This window comes from Bombus fervidus, chromosome 8, assembly GCF_041682495.2.
Source record: "Bombus fervidus isolate BK054 chromosome 8, iyBomFerv1, whole genome shotgun sequence".
Taxonomy (NCBI): domain Eukaryota; kingdom Metazoa; phylum Arthropoda; class Insecta; order Hymenoptera; family Apidae; genus Bombus; species Bombus fervidus.
The window spans coordinates 5,428,425-5,453,505 of NC_091524.1; the positions used below are offsets into that span (position 1 = coordinate 5,428,425).

A 25,081-nucleotide genomic window follows, 5' to 3' on the forward strand; every position below is an offset into this window, starting at 1 on the left:
AACATTAATGGTGTATGGTAAGAAAGCATCTATAGAAAGTAGCTATGACACTTTCCGGGTTCAAAGTTCTTTTACGGGAATCATACGGAAGTACAGCGGATCAAACGTGTCATCCGATTTGGACGTTTGTACCAAAGGTACTACAGATTGGTATTATTGCTATTATTGAAGCGCTAGTATACGGAACTGAATCAATTTGATATCGACACATGGTGGCTTGGATTACGTAATATCAGTGAAGCTTACGATGTGAGATATTCTGAAACTTTAGTGCATAATTTTGTCTCGAGGCTATTTTATGTATCTCAGACGAAGCAGTTGTAAAAGTTTGTTTCGTTTATTTTATGAAAGTAATAAATAAGGAAGAAACTCAAAACGAGTCCGTGTCCTAATTTTGATAAATTTGATATTTCCATTCCTTGAATTTTGATTACGGGCTAAACAATCTTCCGGATCAGTCATCGAATAATATTGATATTGTTCAATGTTCCATTGATATCGTATCGATAATTCTTGAAAAGAATCGACACTATGAATCGTACGGGCAATAAATAAATAAAAGAGTGGATGATCACCAATGAGTCGATCACTCGAGTCGAGATAAGAGAACGAATACGATATTATTATGCACTAAATATTTCAGACGTTCTACAAGGTGCATTGTCTCTGTGCGATAATTACTGCAATGATCATACTCATGTGAGATGTATTAAGGCAAGAAAAAGGAACGAAGGCGGATAGAAAAGGAACGAACTAAGGTGTTACATATACTGCGCTACAATGCAAAAATGTTGGTACTTTCACATTTTCTTTCAAAGAAAGTTCGAAGAATAATAAGTGACACCTCTTACCATCGGGCACGATGGGTTTGCAGAACACACATGATAGGAAGATTTATTCACAGTAGCATTCTTGCAACTTCATTTGCACTGCATAGTGTTGTGACAAGCGTCACGGGTACTCGTCATAGCATCCAGAGGGCTGAGTGTGTGTGTGTGTGACAGTACATGCACCGAGAAGCAACACATACACACATGCTAGAAACGTAAATGTTAAAGAGAACGAAATAACAAACATTCATAGAGATCAACGTGACGTGAGATACGACTTTTTCTTTGTTTTTTCTTTTCTTTTTTTTTTTTGCAATCGTTCGATTGCATCCTATGTCCGTTGAAATGTAAATCGCTCGGTTAATACGCGCCATCAGAAAATATTAGCGTGTAGTTGTAACACGGGATTTTACGTATTGGAGATAGAAATAAATGACGCGATTATGTCTTATTTTATACGATAACAAGATTAATTCATATAAACTACCTTTTGAAGGATTTCTTATTAGATTAATTATTATTTGTTGTTTTTTAAATGATAATTGTCTTGTTAGGTGTAGGTAGGACAAAATAAATAACGTGATTGAGTTTATTTCGTTTAATACGATAATCTTCCTTATATTTTGCAACGTTGATAACATGTTTATTAAGGAAGTTAGTTTGTACAGAAAAACTTTGAAGGGTATTTTAGTTGGATTAATTATCTGCTTCTTTTAAAAATAATAATCGTTTTGGTAGTTGTGAGTAGAGAGATAACACGGCATGATTAAGTTTGTTTTATTATTACAATAACAAAAATATTCATTATACTTTTTAAAACAAGTTGGTAATGTACTTATGAAGATAGTTAATTCGTGTGAAAAATCTTTGAGAAATATTTTGTTAGACTAATTATTATTTGCTTTCTTATAACAATAGTTATTGTTTTGTTAATTATATGCCGGATAGTATTAGTATTAATTAATTCAGCTTTAGACGAAATTATGCCACAGAAGGGTGGAGTTAGATTTGTGTTACCTAATTTTATCGTGCACTGATCCGTAGAATGGAATTAAAGTTGATAGAGTTAATATTCATCCAAATAATAAACTGTGCTAAATTTATAAAAACATATTGAAATATCTTTGTGTAAGTCGATTTGTAATTTTTTAAATGTTTGTTCAACGATCGTATCGTATTGATTATGCAGCAGTATATGCATATTCGATACAGATCAAGGTTTTAGTAAAACGATAATGTATTCCTTATATATGTACGCCAAAGACAAGAAAAACGCACTAGTTGAACATACTGAATTTAGAAAAATATTGAATCGTGTAGCTTTATATAAACATATGTATGACATTATACATAAGAACCTTAAAGAAGATAGTTTGATGAATTAAAAATTATTAAATTATCAAATTGGAATTAAAAAATTATTAAAGTTAAAATTTAAAAAGTTATTGAATTATTAAATATCTAAAATGAAAACATCTTTAATTTTCCATACTACTTTCTGCAATGCTCGGGAACGACATATTTTATTATATTATGCAACGATAATTTGCACTGTTCCTTAAATATTTTAAACAATAATACCCATCTGTGGCGTCTTTTCAAATTTTTTGTTTTTGCAGTGACGTAAGACCATAAAATTGTAATAACATTTTAATATTGTCATAAACGACACTAAAACTTTGATATTAAGTATGTGGAATAAAACGTGGTTTTCATAATGTTTGTAGTATTATTATACCACAAGCTTTATGAGTATTCCAATAAGAAAGATGTCATCAGTTTAATACCGTCGTTTTAATTAACGTTTAATCAATGATATAGTATCATACATGCTTTTTATATGTAATTTGAAGTTACCTGTTTTTGCTTATAATCAGGGAATATTGTTATAACTTTTTAATACGTTAAATGCTTATGTATAGTTATATAGCTTACGATTTATAATTAATATTTTATAGTAATGTATAAAACTTACGTCATCTTAAACACAAAAAGTTCATACAATCAAAGCAAGCGCATTAATTGCAGTGTTTCGAATAAATACCTTAAACAAGATAAAATTATTGATTTAAAAAGCAGCATTTCCAGATATCTTTTTTTATCGTAAAATAAGACCAAATTACCAACCCTTTCGGTACTGCATTATTAAAAACTATCACATAATAATATTCTCTCGTAATTATTAAACATAATGCTACTGTTTTTCTCTTGTGAACTATGAATATCTACACTCTTTATTCATCTGATTATTAAATTCAAATAACTTAAGTGTCAATTTCTGACATTGATGCAATCATTCTCTTTGAAACGATTCTGTCGTAATTACGTAAAAATGATAAACGCCATAATTACTACTCTTGATACTTCTAAAAACTTATTTCGCATATTCATCTGATCATTACGTAAAAGTAAATTAACTTTGAATTTCTAACTATAGTGTCGTTAAGATTCGAATAAATTTAAAATGAGAATCATTGCGATAGTAATCGCTACGTATCTGTAAGTTTCATAGATAATGTTCTTGCTATCAGTGACATTCGCAAGAAATTTAAGAGCAAAAGGGATCACAGGATAAGAAAACAATTTCGATAGAACCTTTAAGATTCTCTTGTGAACATTAAAATGCACAAAAGGGAGATTTCGTCTGATTATTAATACGTTGACATTGTTTATCAGTAAAATTTGATTGAAGCGGACCTTGAAAAAGTTCGGATCGCGTGAACTAAAGGTTTAAAGCGACTCTCGAACTATCGACACGTTAACAAGCAGAAAGGTCAGAACCAACCCAAGATGCAAAGCATCGAAATTGTTACAACGTAAAGAGCGTTCGCTTTTTTAAAACAAAAATGTCAAATTGCATAATGTTAAATATACAGCTTCTCTAATCGAGAATGCCTAGGATCAATACAGAAACATTTCATCGGAACATTACAAAACGTTTGCTATAAACAGTGTTTTTCACAAAACTCACGTAATATCACGTATGTTTTAATTTCATTCGAAATCAGATGCGAAACTATGACATATTTAAAAATGAAACTTCTTACAAATGCGTCAAAATCTTCTTACGTCATATTATATTCCAATTCCACTAGATCCGAACATAGACCCAGCTCAAATACGCGCTCGATATGTAACTTATACGTTTTCCGCACTATTTTCGTAGAATATCGGATTATTCAGCTGAAATAACATCTTATAGTTGCGTGAATGAAACAGAAATCACATCCACGCTTACCTACCAATATCTCAAACCTCTGCTAGTACCGAAAAGGTGAAATAAAGAAAAAGATACTTCATCGTGAATACACAATTTTCTTCCACCGTGAAAGATCCAGCGAAAGAAAGAAAAAATGAGAATAAGAAAATAAGCGACAGAGTTTGAGGCAAAGGAGAAAATGTTGAAAGCGCGTGAGTGAGAGACAAGAGAAGAGAAGAAGGAAGAGATAGAATAGAAAGAGGAGAAGAGTACAATTAAGAGGAAAATAAGCTGAATGTATACCAGAAAAAAGAAAAAAAAAAATAAAGAGAAACAATTAATCGCTACGGCAAGTTCCGTTCCGTCCGGTTTCCGGTTTCGCGCTAACATCTCAACATCGATTATGCTCACACAGATGAATGTCAGATGATGGTAATATTCTAGATACCTCGAACATAAGGAGGGGAAGCATGACAATTTCCATGGCAGCTACGTGGCAAAACTAGTGAAAGGCGCCTCAAAGCTTCGGCTAGGCGGCCTGCAGCCCCAATTTGTTCACTCTCAGCGAAATCGAATTGCTCTCCGATGTTATCTTCAAATAGAAGCAAACGGTAGACCGAGTTTTTTTATACGTTTACCATTATACAAGTCTCTGATCTCTACACAATTCCTTTCCCTTTTTCCCTTCTGACCTCAGATATAGAAAAAGACACATAAACGCCGGGTGACTGCGATTTAATCGTGCGCAATATTCCGCGTTTACCGACAAATTAAAACGTCATCAATTGTTTGTAACATGGTTGGTTATAACAATTTCAGGAATATTGTTATTCTCTCTTGCGTTGTCGGTCTTTCTCCGTGGATTTTGCTACACCTGAGCTAATCATTCAGCACACTTTTACAAGTTACAGGTTATCGATATAATTTCTCTTATAGAATAATGGTAAAATCGGTAGCAGAACGCGTGAAATCTGAAAATTACATAGTACGAACTGCAAAATCGATCGTCGTATCTGACACGTAATTATAAAATTGTAAAAATTCAGTTCGCGCAACAGAAATCTTCAATCCACTATTCGTAACTTGTCGATTCACTGATGTTACGAGTTTGTAAATTATCAAGCAAGAAAATGCCGACATTCGTTACGATTTGTAATACAGTATACGGTATACAGTAAGAAAGTTCTGATAGAATTGTTTAATATGATTTCAATAATTTTTCTATTGGTAGAAGTACCCTTATTTCTTAAAGAATACAACTCGAAGGAATAATAATCTCCCTAGAATCTTCTTATTTATAAACGTTAATTTCTCTATTGTTTCTTATATAGAAATATTACACGTGTGTATATAAAGCTTTTGATTCAAGTTTAATCCTAAATTCCTCGAGTCAACGACGATTTTCTGTAGACAATAAAAATATTCGATTATAGTTGAACATATTAATCTTCTTCAGATATATGTACGTATATTTTACAAGTATTATAAACGCGAACAAATTTTTGATTATATTCGGAATTTTCATAGATTGATCATAAATTTAGTCATAAAGGTGCCAGAAAATTTACCAGTACTTATTACATGTTTCTGCTTTTAATTCGCTTTTAAGTAAATCATCGACAAACGTGAAATCAACGTGCCAACGTTTAAATCGCAAACACTCAGCATGGTGCGGTACACAGCACCACAAATTTTACTTTAATCGCCATTATTTACTACTTCATCGCTATTTTATACACACAATACTCATCACAAATATTTTTCTAAAGAAAAAAAAAAGCATAAAAAAACTAAATTAACCGATAAAAATAAAAAGTTTTAGCTCTGCATTTAATAACATCTTTAACGCAAATCCTTAATTTATATTTCTAATTTAACCTTTAATAAAAACTATCATACATTAACGACTTAAACATTTATCTCGTATATACTATAAATGAAGTATTTACATGTATCTCCTCGTTCTTAAGTAAATCTGAAACTGACTTTATACGATTTTAGAATCATAGTTTTGATTTTCCTAAGTGTCTAGCAACGATATTGGCAACCCGTGTAACTGTATTTGTAAAGCCACGTGAATCGATATAATAATCGTAAATGTCATTACGCCTATTGAAAGCACACTGAGAATAGCGATTAATAACAGCAACAGCCACAGAAGCTATAATGTTTGCAAATATATGCAAACTAGATACTCTGATCGCAAAATTTCTATTGGAAGAATTGAACATTGAAAATCGTTTTTTAACAAATATTACGGTAAGAAACGCGTTGAATCGAATGTACTGTAAATTGTAATGTATGTATTGGTAATATATAAGTGAAGTATATAACAACATGTTTAACGAGCTTTCGGTATTTTAATACTTACACATAAATAATGTTAACGTCTTGGCTTAAATATAGATAATATTTCTACGAGTTTGCCACTGTGGTATAAAACACTTGATACGTTCTTTGTAAAACATAAAAATGCTTGAAAAATATTTGTCTCTCATCATAATCTTCGTTAACACGTAATAATAAAAATTACATATCCTGACAAAGACGATTACCTGCTTGTCGATCCTTAAAATAAACTTTTTATTGCCGTAGTATAACTTCTACCGTGCGTATATTTTCTTCGAATAGGAATAAATTTTCGAAAGTATCTTTTTATAGAGTTCCAATAGTGATTTTAATAAAGTTTCACAAGCCAATATACACAACGAATATTTGATATACACGTAATGTAACGTATAACATTTGTGTTACTGGTGTTTTCTGAATTTGCTCGATAATCAGAAATCTCGATGTTAGCATCCCACAAAACCATTTCGTGTCTTTTCTCACGCGTTCGATATCACGCGTAGCGATCGGAATACGGCCAAGTGCCGCTGAATTTCGCGAAAATGTTTGCTCTGAATAACCACAGCGAGCTAGCCAATCGTGGCTGGTATTTCCAATTTCGTGAATCTTATTCTCCGATCGATGCGTGGAAAGCTGAGAGTGCGAGAAACTGGAAGACGGCTGTGGTAAATAGTTACAAAAGACACGTATATACGTATAATGATTACTAGAGAGAAACAGTAATAATCTGGCAGGAAGTTGGATAACGGACTTTCTCGTAAAAATACTCGAGTAAAGAGTGGGAAAAATAAATAAGACACAAGATAGCCTTTTGTACCACAGACTGAACGTGACAGAAACGTGTTCGAGAGTTAAAAAACACGAGTGGGATTATTTTTCTTATCCAACGGATCGTACATCGCATGCTCTGAAGGAAAATACGTATATGTATATTATAATATATATATAATATATATATATATATCATAAAATTCGAGAAAGTAGTATATATATGTATGTACTTTTATACACGCGAACGAATGAGCAAATGCTAAATACCATGCAAAAGATATTTATGTCTAAAAGTCGATGGTACATCATACATATAGATATATATTTAATATAGGTTATAAGAATACAAATAATGAAAATTATCTTATATTGCTCCTCCTAATTTCTTTCGTTTCTTCTTCGTCGTTAATGTTTTACTATATAAGATAATAAACATTATCGTATAGAATTTATGGGATAACATACGCACGAATAAATTTTTGGAAATTTCACGATATAGCTTTGCCGAATTAAAATAAATCTGTTTCTATAGATCTGTATATTTATAAATATGCGTAGACGAATGGATTGAATGGAAAGTAATGTGTTCGATTTTATAATTTCGTGAGGAATCGAAATCTACTAATCCTTAACGTTTGAATAAAAGATAATTATTATTTCAATCGTTCATACTTTTCTACAATAGCTGACTTTCCTATGATCGCTTCCTTTCATCGCACAAAAACGTTTTAAAAAGTCACGGTAAAAACATTAAATAATTTCGTGGACAATTCTTCGAATTTAAACTGCGTCCTTCAATTTCGAAGTCAGAAAATATGTGCATGGAAGCAATTCTGAGCCATGCGAAGGATAGAATGAAACGTCGAAGATCAATTTCTTATATTTGATCGTGTTACATCGATCATGTTTGATCATGTTGTTGAAACCAGTAATCTCGTTATTAAGTAACACGTTGAGTAAAGAAAGAGCAAAAAACCTATGCAATGTGTCCCGTTAATGTTTTCCAGTAAATGCCAGTATTACTTATTTATTTGTCTCACCAATACACATAAATATTTTTAAAAAGGACTAATTAAAATTGAATTATATAAATTATATAAACCTTCGAACGCACTTGTTTAATAAGAGACAATAAAAGTCGTTTCTTTAAAGATGAAATCAAAAATAGTTGCGACTATTTTTTCATTCGAAATAATCTATACTCGATGTATCTACTCTATTTCAAACTATAATAATAAACATATAAACTATAACTACATAATTTTATCGTATAATTGTTAATTGTTAATTGTCTTAATAAATATTTGTTTCTTAATATCCCTACTAAATACAATGTATACATATACACATAAAATTCGATATATACTGACAATTATTAATAAATTATAAAATCGTAGGCATTATTTTTCATTTAATCCTCTTGTATATAATAATCTTGTATACCTATATCTTATATATAAAACTCGTGTATATATATACGTATAAATTACCGTTCGAACGAAATACAAAAGACATAGCGAATACGACAGTGTGAGAAAAGAAAATTCTATTTTGCACACGAAGAAACATGTAGAACGTGGCTATTCTATCTAAACGTAGTAGTAGGCTATCTGGTTAAAATGTATCGTTGCTATGAATATCGGAATTATTATGTACTAACGATGAGTACAATATGATCTTTGCATGACAGTGTTCTTTTTTCTTAAATGGTGCATCAAGTATTGACACTGTGACATTTTATAGGAACTCGATAAAACGTGTGCTCGATGTATCGTGAAGATTGATCGACCATGAAATTCGTAACACTCTAATTGAGCCATTATTTGTTATCTGAGTGTAATATACTAATATTATCAATATGTAGAATGCAATAAATTCTCACGGGCTGAATTTAATAATAAAACCTTTCAAATAATTCTTCCAGGTACGCGGTAAAAATAGAAGAAAAATAAAATTAAATAAATTCATTTAAATACGCAAATAAATATATTAAGTTCGCGCAGATAGGAACATTTACAGATGCGTACATTCTGCAATCGTTTAATCGTCTTTAATCGTCTATAAGGAAACATAGAGACACATCCTACACGCTATTCTCTAAGCTAGTTCTTTCCCTTATGATTCTTCGTTTCCTCTCTTTTTCCTTTTCCTTTTCGTTCGTATACATACACATAATCGATAGTTTGAAATAAAATTTCGAACAAATCGGTACAATATCGACAATTCAAGATATACATATTTATATAATAGCCATATTAGCAGTACACGTACGTGAACATAATTTCATTCCACTACTTCCGTCCATCAACCGTTCACGTGTTACACATTCTCTAATCGATATTCGAAACGTATATTTGTACAATAGACACTTACGGCAAGAATACTCACGCGCCAGGACTTCTTTTCGACGTACTTGTACACCAATGATGGCCTCCATGGGAACTTCCGTACGTGGAATGCTGACTGCATGTGGTGGTAAGTAAATTGGTTCCAAGTTCCCAAAGGTGCATTCTTGCGGGATATTTTTATAACAGTAAGAGTGCAACTGCAACCAGACGATTATTATATGTTTTTCAAAGTACAGGATGATCTTAAGCTTTAAAAAATGTAGGGTAAATACTAAGACATAGTTTCTTCAAAGGAAATAAATTATATTTTGATATTTTAGAATTCTCTAAGATTCTCTCACTATAATTCGGTTTTTTATCGTCCAATATCATCGTCGGTGTAATAACGAAGCGACAAATTAAAGTTGAGAAAATGAAAGACGCACGAGGGTTGAATATGAAGAGAAAGCGAGGAAACTGCAAGTTAATTTCGTATTTATAATATAAATGAAGCTCTCCGCGAGTAAAAAAGAATGAAAGGAATCTTTTTATTAAATAATTGCTGTAATTTGTACCGCAAAATAATTGTTTCCGCGAAGATTCAAATTACCTCGGCAAGCAGATTCTGTACAAATTCGAACAATGATTTAAACGATTCTACTTATAAATTTATATATCATAACTATTCGATTCTATAATAAATTCATAATATTCGTGTCATATTAAATTACAAAAGCAAACTACTTTTATACGTTTCCATATGAAAAAATACCCATCGTTTCTTTTAACACAACGTGAACAGAAATAACGCTTTTGTTATGCAAATCTATATTTTTATTAAAACCCGGCGCTCATTGTATTAACAAGAGAACTCGTTAATTCGATTTGACAACGACCAATGTTATTTTTAATCAAGCACCGTTCAACGTTATCCAGGCAATTTTATCATTCTTGAAACTCTTGCTTCGAAGAGGAACAACTGCTATAATTTTATACAATACAGAATGAAATTCTAACGCTGCGAAAGATAAAATTTTAATACTTGTTTACAAACGTAACAAAGTATTTAGACTCTATCGTTGAAACTTTCGCACACCATTGATTATAGCGGAGAAGTGTAAAACGATGAAAGGGAGTTTAGAAAAGAGGAAGAACATTTACCGTCATGCCGCACCATTCGCAACGAAACCCGGAAAGGCACTCGGCAGAAACACAGTTTTTCTTGCAGACAGCGCATTTCGAACTGCTCGGAAGATTACCTTCTCGCCAGTGATGGGTATGTTTTACCTGCGCCAAGTCCTTCCCAGGTAAATACGTGGCGTTCTCCTTGCAATCTGCCACGGCAAAGTCCTGGCACTCCGTGTGTACGAAGTACTCGCATACTGAAATTACAAGTATCATCGATCACTGTCTCTCGGCTGAAACATCGCGGACTTTCCAAAATTTAGACTTTTCTCTAAGATCAAATTGTTTTGTTTCTTTTTCTTAAATCATTTGAGACACTTTCTTTGGTAATATTGCACCAATATTATTAGCGAACTTCGACAAGTCACAAATTACGGATTACTGATTTTAATATATCAAGCAACAGAATGTGTAATATGAGGTGTAATGCACGATTTACTAGCATTAGTATAGTCGCCCAAGAAATTGTCCTAGAAAAAAGCTATTTTTATCAAAACGAGATAGCATAAAATTTGTCCGTAAAGTTAACGCGTTCTATGCCAAGTCGACTAACGATAAGACACTAAACTTTCATTGTTATTTTACACGTTGAGAAACAAATATGCTACACGTTGTGTGTGTATATGCTTCGTGTAAATAAAAATGATACAGTACTAGAGATATAAAACTGTGATATTGCTAAAGTAATGAAAGAATTCTTAATAATAAATTGATTGAAATGTTCAGTAGAAGCTTGAGAAGGAATATGCGATCGAAAGAAATATACAAAGAGTAAGCTCGATTGTAAAAGTTGTAGGGACGGAAAATAATAAAAGGAAAGATAATAAAAAAATTATTCATTGAGGAAAATTCAGTATAATTCTTCTTTTTTCTTTTTTTAAATTGTAAGAAAATTATCAAAGCGTTCGATACTCTCACTGTAAAAATTAAAGTAGACAGCTTTACCTTACTTCGTGTACTCGTCTGACGCAACTTCACCAAGTTACTTTTTATTTTTATGGTTAAATAAGCTTTTACGATTTAATGAGATGAAAATAGACACCTTGGGGGATTTATATTCTCCTACTCTGTAACGTTACATTATTGCGTTACTGCGCGTACCAGAAAAATCTCATTTCATTGAGATATATTGTGTAAAACCTGAAATACATCATCTGCTCTAGATCGTTACGTACGCGGAGAAAAAATGAAATAAAATGTGTAAACACGTATTCGTTGTGAATAAATCGTAGTGGAAAAGGTTAGAAACCGGAATAATACTGGCATCGATAGGTTCAAAGTGTAAAAATAGTGATGATATCTCTACTTTCGTTAAGCACTCATAAAAGGAAAATTCTCCCACGCAACTCCCTTCTATTTTGTTCTTTAAAAGTAAAAGAGTAAGAAAAAAGTACGAAATAATCTCTTATCTATATGCGAGTCAATATTTATGCAAAAAAGGTAACAATTATAATGTTCTGATAGGTCGCAGATTTGATGCAACGTTTTAACAAAAATTGACGACAAGGAATTAATAAAACGATTTGTGATATTTTTAAAAAAAGATTCAAATGTAAATTCTCCGCGTAGGTGTATGTAGGAAATTCTGTGAGTATATTTTACGATCATAGCTTTACTTTTAAAAGTGACACGGCTCAACAGCGTCAGATCCTTCTTCAAAAAATACAAGATATTATATTAGAACGTAATGATATTTCATTTCGTTAATCAATTTTATCAGCAAGAAGAATAATGCTAATGAGACAGGTTCAAGTTTTTGTAACACCCACTCTATAATCTTAAAGAATTTTAACAAATTTTCTTATAGTAATGAATCAAAGTACATGTTTCTTAAATTGTGTCATTTTTTAATAGCAAACGTACGACAGTAGTCGGTTAGATTTTGTGAAAAAGTTTGCAGTCCTAGCTTCTTCTTTATTCATAATAAATCTATAGAACACAAGCACATTGGCTATCGACTATTGACCAGTAGCTTGGAATTACTACGTGTTTCATATATCCAAGAAATTTATAACAAAAACTCAACTTAACATTGCGTAATATTAAGAAATTTTTTACTAAAAACAGCTATTAAAGTAAAATCGATCATCGTCAACGTCCAGGATGTTGACTCCTAATCAACGCACAATAAAACAGGAAATTGAATATATATTGAAACGTGATTCCACATTTTTGACATTTTCACATTGCGTTTTATATACATAATTTAAACAGTAAGAAATAATCTTATATTAACAAAGAAGACAAGAAATGAGAAAATGTGCTTACTTTCGCAATGTATGGATGGATTATCATCGAGCCGTTTACGACAGACGTTGCAGAATTTTCTTCTACGATGTACTTGTTCGGACCAGCAGTGTGCAACCGGGTTCTGCAACAAATGAAAAAACCTCTCGTTTCTCATTTTGTTAGCCTCGCAAAGCGCGTCTTAACCTCGCTATGTTTTATTCACCTTGGAAACTGTGCGTTAAAGGCAAACAAAAATCGCCCCATTTGCTCGCAACTTTTATTCCGTTTAAAAATAACTACCGTAAAAATAATTGACCATTTAACGCGAGTCTTAACGTTTTTACTTACGACGACTATTTTATAGAGTAAAAGAAGGGAAGAGTAAAGGGAAGAGGAACGAGGCAAGTTGAAAGATTACAAGATGAATCTATTTAAAATGAAGAGTACAGGGGAAGAACACGAGAAATTACATTTTCTATTTTTTAGATGAAAACGCTTTTAATATTCGCTTAGTCGCTGTATTGTCAATCAATTGCACGTTATTAAAATTGTATTCCTATTTGGAAATTAAAAGAGGAAAACTTGAGAAGAACGTTCTTATTGACTTTCTGATTTCTATATCATTTTATGATTAAACGGGAGGATTTTAATATCAACAAGTAAGATTTTAATATCACAAATTAAAAATGGCAATAATCTGTTTGGTCCAACGATGCAAGTCTTTTAAAAATAGCTGGTAGGTTGACGCAGTCTTATAGAAACCAAAGCTATGTATAATTATTAGTGTATAATTAAAAACTAATGCATAATTATTAGGATAAGCAATATTTTAACGTTTTTAATATTTCGATATCATGGTGCACGATATTTTTAAGATTTTAAAGAGGATAAAAGGACACATACGTGTAGCTGCGAAACCAAATAAAAAGACAATTGTGAGATTGATTAACAAGATCTTGAATTTGTGAAAGGTACGAAAATTTGATGTGTGTCCTTCCACTGTAGTTTTCATTTGGTTTGGGGGCTAACGTAAATAAATGTTCCTAATTTTATAACATTAATAACAATGTTTATAATAAAAAATGATACTTATATCTTCGCCTTTTTACCAAATTTTCTCAAACCTATGTGCTATTAGTTTTAGAAGACTTACATCCTTGAATCTAACAAGTTTCTTCCCTTTTCAACTACAGTGACTCTCGTTAGTGTTCGAACACCGCGGTGTTCCAGAGACCATTCCCTGTATATATATTTCTTTGAAATACATCAAATTGATTAGATATAATTTATTACGATGTTACGTTTCGCCATTATTTCGTTTATTTTCACTTATCACACAAAAGGTGTGCGCACTAAATAAATAAAACTGATGTTTCTATCAACCGGAATAAGTATCGTAACGTATCAAAAAGACAATTAATTTAGTATTAATAACACTATTACAAATAAATATATAGAGAGGAAATATCGAAGTACCTATTGCCTTGTAGTTATAAAGTGACGCTAAAATAAAAAAAAAAAATCGACAAAAATGTACCTGTCAAGTTCTCCTCCCTGTGATCTTTAAACATGTTGGCGCAACTGTTAACGCAGAACTCGGTGTTCACGAAGTTCACCTCGCTGCGAACGGAACTTTCGACGCAACCATGATACTATACAACCAAGTATTCTCAGCAGTGCGTAAATATAGGTCGCGGGGGAAGAATTCACTCATCTCCGGTCACACAAAAGGGGCAAAAACAGAAACCGAGGGTATTCTTACCTTAATGAGACCTGCCGCGATAGTGGAGCAGGGGGAGACGACGGCCTTGAGACAGCGGTCGTGCACCACGAAGTTGCAAACTGTAACAAGAAACGGGAGAAATGGAGATTTCACCGTGTAATTTAATATAATCTGAGACTGGCTGGAAACAAACCACAGCACCATCTTCCTTCTTTCTTTCTTACATGTACAGAACTGAAGAGAATAGAGTAAATGAATATAAGTGAGAATAGGTAAATGCTTGTAAAAACGTACTACGTTTTTAAAATAAAAATTGATGTCATCGTTGGAGAATTTGAAAAGTAAAGATTGGTTGCATCGTTGGAGAAATTCTTTTCGAAATGTTGCGTAATTTCGTTTTACAGATAAGGAGATTTTACCGATAGTTGCGGCGAAAAGAGTGAACATTTTCACGACGAGAATTTTTGCAAAAGGGCAATGGAAAAGTTAATTAGAACAAATGTGCGAAAAATATGTCACTGATTATTTAACGACGGATAATTTCTGATTCCTCGCGTAATATACGAAAAAAGAACGAACTATTTAGGGAATGATCTAATGCTTCCCAATCGCGTGTCGAAGTTTCTACAATTTAAATTATGGGACAAGTTCTCTTTCAATTTTTATTGAATCATATTATAAACCAAGAACGTTAAATCAAACTTTATAGATGATGGGAAAAAGATTGTTTATCTATCAGAGACGAATTTACTTCACTTCTGAAGATAACGGAAATTATTTGTGAATTTGTCAGATGACATTACCATACCAAAAGCAGATTTAAAAAAAAAAACAAGAACGAGAAGAAAGAACAAGATTTTAAAAAGAAACTGTGACATTTTGGTGATATTTCGAAAGCTTAAAATACGCACGTTAGTTAGACAAAATAAACGTCATCAATTTACAATAGCTAATGTAAAACAAATAATTATAGTTTACTAGAATTTAAATCATTGGGCGATTGCCAATGCTTTGATACATTTTGAGCAAATACCGTTCAATTCCTGCTTCGATGTATGCCCATTGTTTCAAATATAGTTTTATTACGTACCGTTGGAAATAGAATATTTCTAGCTGTTATGTAAAACTACAAAGAATCACCTGTAATTTTTTCTTGATTAAAACACTAATTATCTAAAACCAATAATGGCAATACTTTTTGCATTACGGGCACATAATATCGTAAAGAAAGCAAGTTCAAATATTAGAAGTTAACGTTTCAAATGGTCGATTAGAATTTCATAATATTACGAATGACATAACAATCGTTTAAAATTGTATCTAAAATTATGAAAATGATATTATGAAGTTTGATCGTCATTTAAAATTAGAGTATAAAATAACGAGTAGCAAAATTCGGACCAGATGAGTTTGACCTATTGGTGAAACCTAAGTCTGGCTCATCGCCATCGCCCACACGAGGTTGATATCCATTATATAATTTCGTGGAGACAAATTTTCAAATATTACAACGGAAACATTGATAATAATAAATATTGGATACCCGAGTAAGTAAATTAATGAAATCACTTCATTCTCAGAAATAGTATAATGCGTTTAGATTTCATCAAAACTGTTCATTGCTACAGTTATAAATATAATGTACGCGATAAAAGACGCGATATCATCAATATTTTGTTATTGCATGTAATAGAAACTTGTTACATGCTTAGAGGAAATGTTTACAGTAATTGTTTTTAAAATAGAAACCATATTTTATTGCACGAATTGCAAACAAATTACGAAACATGAATATTTGTTGCCACACGAGACGATAAACGAAATATTGTAATAAATAAATTGAATAAAGGAAATCATTAAAGGAGACGTAGATGGCGTTTATTAATTCAACTGCATCGTGAAGAAATCAATTTCATTCATTTTGAACCCTTGAATCGGAGTGTGAAATTCTGCGACACTTTAAAAACTCAACGTGGACTAAACGCGCAAATATATTGAGCAGTGGAACGTCGGTGACCAAAATTAACGAGGCACCAGATACGAGCGATAGCGAAGTAATTAATAAGATCTTAACTAGTTTCGGCGATGTTTAAGTTTATAAAATACGTAAATCTTGAAGATAAAATATCTGGAGAGAAGAATATTATATAAAGTTAGATCGATAATATTTTAAAAATAAAATGCAAAATAAAAAAATATAGAAGAAATAAAAGTATTAGATATGGGAAATGATAAGATACTGAAACTGGTGAATATTAACCAACGATAAATTCTTTAATTAACATAACGGTAATGATAATTTAATTCCCTCTCCTTCCGTCCTTTTATTTTTCTTATTTTTCTCTTTTTTGTTTCTTTTATTATTTTTCCGATACAGAAGTACATTTATTCAGTGATTTGTAACGAACGTACGTCAACAAATACTTCATAATTCAAAATTTCATCAGTAAGAACCGTGACATTATTAAATTTACCGTTGCTTTTACTTTACTGTTATTTCTGACATGAATATCGATTTATTGACTCTTAACATGTTATTTACGAACCCTTTGGTTTCCACTAATATTAATAGCAGATACGAGTTGCAAAACCTTTTACAACATGTATCGAACCGCATCGATATTCCATTAAACGTAGTATTATATGAAGCTGATCGGGAAATGTAATTTTATAATAAGGACACGTTGCTTTGGCGGAATGGTATAATTCCATTATCGTTCAAGTTTGTAAATTGCCGAAGAATCGTGTAGGACGTTGGAGAACGTTTCGTGTTATACACTAAGGGTAGCTAAACTTAACGTGTAAGAACGTATACATTATAAAAAGATTAGAAAGATTTATGTAGATAAAAAGACCTAATTAATAATTACATATAGATATATTTATTAATTGCGTTGATCCATATGATGTTTTTATTTTATTAACTTAGTGAATTTAAATTTGATAAAGTGGAAGAGATACAGAAGATATCATTCTATAACGATACAATTATTCTAGAAAATAAGAAACAGAATAATCGAAAGAAAATATAAGTTCACCTAACAACTCGAGTCTTTTCTTCTAAATATTTTTTAATAACAGAACATCACTAGAATATGAAGATTTGGAACTGAGGAAAATAAAATTTAGAGCAATAAGATACTGTTTCGAATTTTGGAAACGTTAGTTGTTCGTATTATTGCTGTGAAAACGTTTACTGATTCCATTATAAATAATATCAAAGCACTTAACAGTGTCTCGATTATGAAAACAATTTATTTCACATCTTTGGAGCACTCCTCGAACACAAAACAACATTTAACAGTAGCGATTAATATTAACATTTTGTTAATAGCATCGATCAAGAATCTTATTTGTCGACAGGGTTGATATTGATTACTAAAAAATGTATCTTACTCCAAATTGTACGAGATAATTAGAAGATAATCAATTGAATTAAAGAATGTCTTGACGTTAATCATACAACTGGAAAAATTCCAAATTCTATAATATTAACTAGACATTGCTTCCAAATGCTGAAATTAATTTTTTTACTCATTCCCCAAGTTCTTAATATCCAATTCATGACTTATTCAAATTCCAACAGACAAACACTGTTCAGCTGCAACGTGTCTAATATCAATTCGTATTGCAATTTTCTGCATCGAGTTTCGTAACGTTCTCATTCAATCGTGAGGTTTACGATCTGTTTGTTGCCTTCTGCCGACAATAACGAGCCCTCAAATGCATTCAGCAAATGTGTCCAAACGCGTACATTTTTCATAATCCAACGCTTGGTTAAAATACAGAAAGCGAAAATACGCACAAGATAATAGACACTTTTTCTCGCTTCTTATTCCACCTATTGTAAAATAATCACTGGGAAATAAATATTTCCTGTCTATTAATATTATTACACATTGTGATGCAACACGATATACGATAATCAATTTTTATATAAATAATCTTTTATACCTGCGTACGTTCTTTCGATCATTTTCGACATAGATGTGTTTTTCAATTGTATGTTAAAATCTTTCCTAAAATATTAGGTATAGGTTATTTTTCGTTTAAAACTTGAACAAGATGATTCAAGACATGAAAGACCGAAAAACTTGATAGTGTTAAAGTATTCGATATTTATTGTCGAATAATAATTAAACTGTTCTGAAAATTATTGGACCAAAATCATGCTTCTACGTGAAGGTTATAGGTGAACAACGTATTAAGTTAATTTTCTATTGGTTTTTAGAACTGTATTTTTAAAACTCAGTACATACGTTTTCAACTAATCTCACGTTATTAAAATTGTCTTTTGAATTTGATCTCGAGGCTAAGTACATGTTGTTCCGTCCATCTTTATAATCTCAAAGATACTACTTGCTGTAATATTAGAATATCAAAAATATTGAAATATTGTTTCTCTTATCGCTTTAATTAATTCCAAGACGTCTTTCAATGTTCATCTATGTTGTATTAAATCGTTCGTTTTTAGTTGTAAAACGACATTAAGATGAAAAAGTCAAGGGAAACGTGCTTATCGTGTCTCTTCTGTGTGATCTTCGTATGATATTTATTGTTACAAGAAGCTACGTTATAACATAATATAAACCTGATTTTTCTAAAGTCTTCTCTAAAAGGGTTAGTGTACCTTCATCAGCGTAAAATCCCACGTAATTACCCGGCACACCAAGTTCGTGCATCGTTCAATTTCGCATAATCATTAAATTTATTACACACGTCCTATCGATATACGCGTTTTATGAAAAAACCACCTTTTCCTGGAAAATTGCGAAGCTTAACCGTGACGTGAATTCGAGTTATTTTTAAGTGACCATCTTAATGTAAAGAACATTATGGCATCAACTTTGCTTCAAAAACTCGTATATACACGCGGCACAAAAGCTCGTTGAATATTATTAAATCTCATCGGCATTTTAAGCAGACGTTGGAATACGGTGTAATTTCATTTGTTAGCAATCGTAGGGAACAGGTAGAGCGACATAACGAGGTGTAACGTATACAAGACTCGGTGGCGTACGCTATATTTCCGGTTTGCTAAAAATAAAGCCAGCCTTGAAGACACGTTCTCTGTTATTCTACCGTTTTTCTTCATGAGTTTTCTTCATAAATTTCTCTTTTACCGCCGCGAGGTGAACGACTATTAATAAGTTGAACGACATTGCTCGAAATTCTCGAAACCCACGATATTTCGTCTTATAAACTGTTTCTGAATCAAACGGATGAAAAATAGATTTTCTCGAAATGCTGCGTTCAAAATAACGAAATTCATATCGGCACGCCTGCCTGTGTTCAGCGCCATTTTAATTCTGTCTATTTAAAGAAAAATCTATAAGTTAAACTCTACGCCATCTAATTATTAGACTGCGGACGTTTGTGCATTTATGGGAAACTCAAAGGTGCAAAATGTGCATCTAAAATACTCGTTATAATTAAATTTTTTAATTTTTACGCAATTTCATATCTTTATTAACTTTATTAAAGGAATGAAATTTGTATAAAGATACAGTTCACTTACTAAATCATCTAATGAATATTCCAAGTACTTAGCTTCCAATAATTTTGCGTGTTATATGCACATTGTGCATTTTTGCAGCTTTAAATTTTCCATAAATGCATAAAAATCAGTAGTCCAACGAAGAATAATATTTACTTTTAAGTTTCATTCCATTAAAATATTAATTTACATTTACGATATGAGAAATCTATGACAAATTCTTTACATTCTCTTTTGTTTCCTTACAAATTGAAATATGTACATAATTCTTGGTGTCAGAATATACTTAATGCTACATTAGAGAATGTACTGAACTGAGCCTGTCAGAAGGCAAACTGATCAACTCTACTTTTTCTAAATTATTTATTTAATCGAATACGTAATTGGTACCCATTGGTGTTGCATATTGTATTCAATTAATTTATTAACATTAGTTGAAATCGTATTCATCAGCATTCGACTAGTGCCGAATATTGTCAATAGTAAACAGTTGACTTTCATAATTATTTCCAAAATTTTCTTGCATAATTCAGCCACCTATCTGAAATTATTTTACAAAATTTAAAAGGTGTAAGTTACAGGTTACCAGTGCTAATAAATGCTCCTGCACAAAGGCAACCGCTGTGATATTAAAATCTAACTGAGAAAAACGTTTATGGTAATAAAAGAACTAAAATTCTACGACTAGCTTTTTCAAATTACACGCCACTTGATTATCTTATTCGACGTAAACTTATGAAATATGAAGTTACTTGTTAATTTACTGATATCATCAGTTAATAAATTATTCTACAGGAAGACTCGATAGAGTCCTATAAATAATGATAAGTTCGAATGTAAATTTCAAAGAATTCGGTTCGCAACGTTATTGTATGCTTTCATCCACCTTCCAATTCGCAAAATTGTTCGATATAACTCCTCATTCGATTAGTATTAAATCACACGCAATTAATACTGTGTGATCGATTAATCTCCGATGTTTTTTTACTCAGACGAAGAAAGCCAGATCGCAGTACGTTTCTAAACAACGACCTCGAGATCTATCGGGATCCGTGGAATCGTCGATCGATCGCGTCTGAAAATCCCACGAAAGCTAAAATTAAGATATCGGGTCCAAAGTATTCCGAATATTCGTGCAACCTTTGATCATCCTCATAGCGCATTCGTGACCGATAATTTTACTCGAGTCTTGCAGTACGCAACGACAGGAATTCTAAAATTCTAATTTCGAATATTAGACGTTGCAGCATTGAAATAAATACAAGAAATTCTCCTTCCTTTAGAGTCAACATATACTTGTTCTGTATGGACATACGCTATCGACCATAAGTATTAGACACCTGATGACGATCAAAAGGTTGATGTCTTTCTTATATTTTCAAAGTTACGGTTAAAGAACGTTTCTTCGCCGTTAACATGACATTACGCGAAAACTGATATTTCAATGCGTCTCTCTGCAGTTTCTGTATGGATTAGTGAAATCTAAGTGTATTTACTTTAAAAGTAAAGATGGACAAAGACAGGCATCTTCGTTATTTGCTACTTTGTTTAACACAAAGAAGAAAAACGCCATACAAACAGTAAGAAAGATTTTTTCTAACATTTACAAATATAGTGCTGAGGGTGAAATTGTCGGCCTGGAATGGTTAGCTCGATTGAGAGGTAGAAATTTTGATCAACGTTCGATCGAGCTTACAGTCGATGGCCAAATCGTAACGCTAATTGAAAATAATCTACTACGTCAGACGCCACACGTGACACGCGCGCAGTCGAATAAATTTATCTACAAAAAGATCTATTCATCCAAACGTTGTCTTCGAATTTCATTAAAAAAAAAAACGTTACAAACTTTTGTTCCAATTCAATGCAATTTGAAAATACCTATGATGAACGACGTTTCAGAAAAAAAAAAAAAAAAAAAAAGAAAGAAAGGAATCAATTCAATTCTTTCTTAATTGACCCAGAGATACGCCACTATACAATAGAACTTTGTTACTCCCCGTATATTTCTGGAAATAACTAGTAACACATTACCGATCGTTAATGCGTTAATACAAATGCGATTCACTGCGATCTCCGGTCTTTCGTCGATGATCTTACTATGACGACGAAAAGTGTTCGTCACGAAAAGTGAACTCGAGAAAATAACGAATTCGTAATGCTGATGAACGCGGTGAACGGCTGGATTTATCGCGGAACAGCTACGTTTGATGTCCATGTGTATTCTAGGAATCAGAAAGCTCGATGGCGTTGGTGTGCAACGTATCGAACAGAAACGTGTCGATATTCTTGCGTGTTCTATATATATATATATTCTGGATTGACGATTCCCTAAACGCACAGCAGAACGCTGTGTCCGCTTTAAAAGCGACATTTCTAATTGATCTCGATCCCATCTTGAATTCCGTCTCTGCCCGCCTCTAATTATCGCGGTGAAATCGACCACCACGTTGCTATACTCTGTGTCACGATTTGCTTAATGTTGTTCGATGCTTGTTGATATGATAAAACACCTCGAGTTGAGCAAGTTCCTTGAGATAAATGATAACCGTGGAATGTGAGTGTTTAGGAGAATCGAGGATACTTGCACCCAATACACTTATTGCTGATCAATGTTTTGTTATGTGTATGATACCTATATGCGTGTATACTAACGCGAATAGATTTCAAAATTTATTAGCGTACAAAATTTATTTTCATAATATGAAATTATACTGTGTATATCTTATGTAAATTATCGTGGAAGTATCTTTCTAAAATATTTGCTTCATAACTTATGTTTGAGATTTCAATTATTGAGATTTCAATTTTAAACAAATTACTGTGAAAGCTTTTTTCAAAATGTTGCGAATATATTTTGTGGATTTTGCGTAATATCGTATGAATAAAGTTCAAGAGAATGTCCAAGAAGCATCCAGTGAAAAACATTTAACGATGTTTAATAAAGATAACGTTAGATGTCAATACAAGATATAAATTGTTGATATATCTACTTCCGAGATATTTGATAAATTGTTCTAAAAAAGTGCCGTACATATTGACCTATGTACTACAGAGCTATAGGTTCTATTATACACAGTAGATTCTTATACTCTAGATCAATTCGTGTTATTCTTGCCAAAATAAATGAATAAAATTGCAATTTGAAGATTGTTCTCTATACGACATTCTTTAATAATATCGCAAAATAACACAGTATAACCGTAAGATTTAAAGGCTTAGAGACCTCTATTTCACAATTCCCAACGTTATTCCATTTAATTTTTGGCAACAAATATAAGAAATATTTACACACACCCTCTAAACTGTAATAAAGTTCTACAAACATAATTCGCAGTGCTTACAACATAATTAACCAACCTATATTCTCAAAAGCCAAAAAAAAAAAAAAAAAAAGAATAAAGAGACAGAAAGTAAAATATTGCCCTCGTAATTCACAATGGCTACAAGTACACTCAATCTCGATTAGTCTGATCCTCGTGTTTGATCAAACACTCTAAAAACTATACCTATGCATTTCTCGTTGCACGTCGTGAATCGTAAAATTCAACTCGATTCCAAGCGAATTAACCAAGCTGTACCTGCAGTTCGCGAAAAGCTAAAAACGCTGGAGATTGCATGCTTAATCCTGGTCGCAGGATTCGCAGGCAGGAATCGAGCCGATCGTTCGACGGTTAAACGACACGAAATTGCGAAGTGTCCGCGGATGCTTACCCTTCACGGGCCTGAACGAGCTCTTTCTCTCGTGCACGCCCCCACACCCCTCGGCTAACCCTCTCGTCTATCTCCTTCTCTCTCCAGAGTCTATCAGCTATCCCACACCACCCCCCACGATCAATGCTTATGAAAAGGCTCGATGCGCGCGCCCTCGCCTCCGTTTCAGCTCGATTTCCCTCGACCGACTCGAAACCATTGCAATTCTCACCAACCGCCCCAAACGCACCACCCTTTTGACGACATTCAAGAGGGAGAGAGAAAAAAAAAAGAAAAATGGGAGAAGGAAAGGAGGAAAATATGTGAAATCGGATTGACAATGGCAACGAAGGATCGAAGAACGGCAGATCTAGGTTGTGGAGATTCTACGCTTCTTCCTGTTCGCTTGTCGCGACTCCGTGCTGCAAGGGGTAAACACTCGAACGGGAGTGTGCGCAAATCGCGACGGGGTGGGAAATGTGGCGCCTCGTTATTGGGCTCCAAAGATGGTGGGTTGCGCCAGCGAGAATCCCCGTACACGAGGAAGCAATTATGGATTCTTATGGAGAATTCTTGCAGAGGTGGATGCCCAGAGAGGGGTGGGGGTGCAAGGACCATGGAGAATTTGGGACAATTCGTAGGGGTTGGCTGGGATCCGTTGCGTGATTCCTTCGGATCTAGATGCTCGATAGTATCGAACAGCGGAGCTGAATGTCAGACGGAAACTAGGCCACGGGTTGAACATTTTCCGAGACTGTTTCGGAGTTAACGATTCTTTCGAAATTTCATGTTCCGATTAAATTTCGATGGAACTAGAGTTACTGAACGTTATCTTTGTACGAAGGAGAATACACGCAATGAGAAACGTTATATAGCGAAATTTTGTAACGTGGAAACAACGTTGCGTTGAAAGACATGACCTATATCGACAGAATTAACCAATGTAGAGTTTTCCTTTCTTTAACTGTGAATTAATCTATAGAATTCTTTGGGGTTTGGTTAGACTCAGATGGAAAGTTGGAAGATTGATATCCCAACGCTGCTTGGATCGAGCAACGGAACGTTCGAGCGGAAAGTTCAATTGGAAATTCGATCGAAAGATGAAAAGAATTAGCAGAGAACACAGTTCTCTGTATAAACGTGCCACTCTTTGTACACACGGTGAATGGGCACTTGCCATTCATCATTCTTGGAGGTCAGCCAGCTTCAACTTCGCACGCCGACCAAGGTTTCGGAGCCCGTGAAAAGGCGGGACGAGAGTATTCTCCGGCGGCAACG

General features: G+C 32.9%; 1 protein-coding gene across 8 annotated transcripts in view; it reads right to left on the bottom strand.

The window, feature by feature from the left end:
- The window catches only part of LOC139990244 (diacylglycerol kinase theta), a 43,344-nt gene that overhangs the window by 16,428 nt on the left and 1,835 nt on the right, over positions 1 to 25,081 (bottom strand). For 3 of the 8 annotated variants that reach the window (XM_072009336.1, XM_072009334.1, XM_072009335.1), the window contains exons 2-6: positions 14,653 to 14,732; positions 12,930 to 13,032; positions 10,638 to 10,858; positions 9,523 to 9,694; positions 4,478 to 4,621 (exon numbers count right to left, since the gene is read on the bottom strand). In XM_072009336.1, coding sequence (XP_071865437.1) covers positions 4,478 to 4,621; positions 9,523 to 9,694; positions 10,638 to 10,858; positions 12,930 to 13,032; positions 14,653 to 14,732 — 720 coding nt within the window. The remainder of the gene's footprint in view (positions 1 to 4,477; positions 4,622 to 9,522; positions 9,695 to 10,637; positions 10,859 to 12,929; positions 13,033 to 14,652; positions 14,733 to 25,081) is intronic. The other 5 variants (XM_072009340.1, XM_072009339.1, XM_072009338.1 and 2 more) reach the window with 3 other exon arrangements.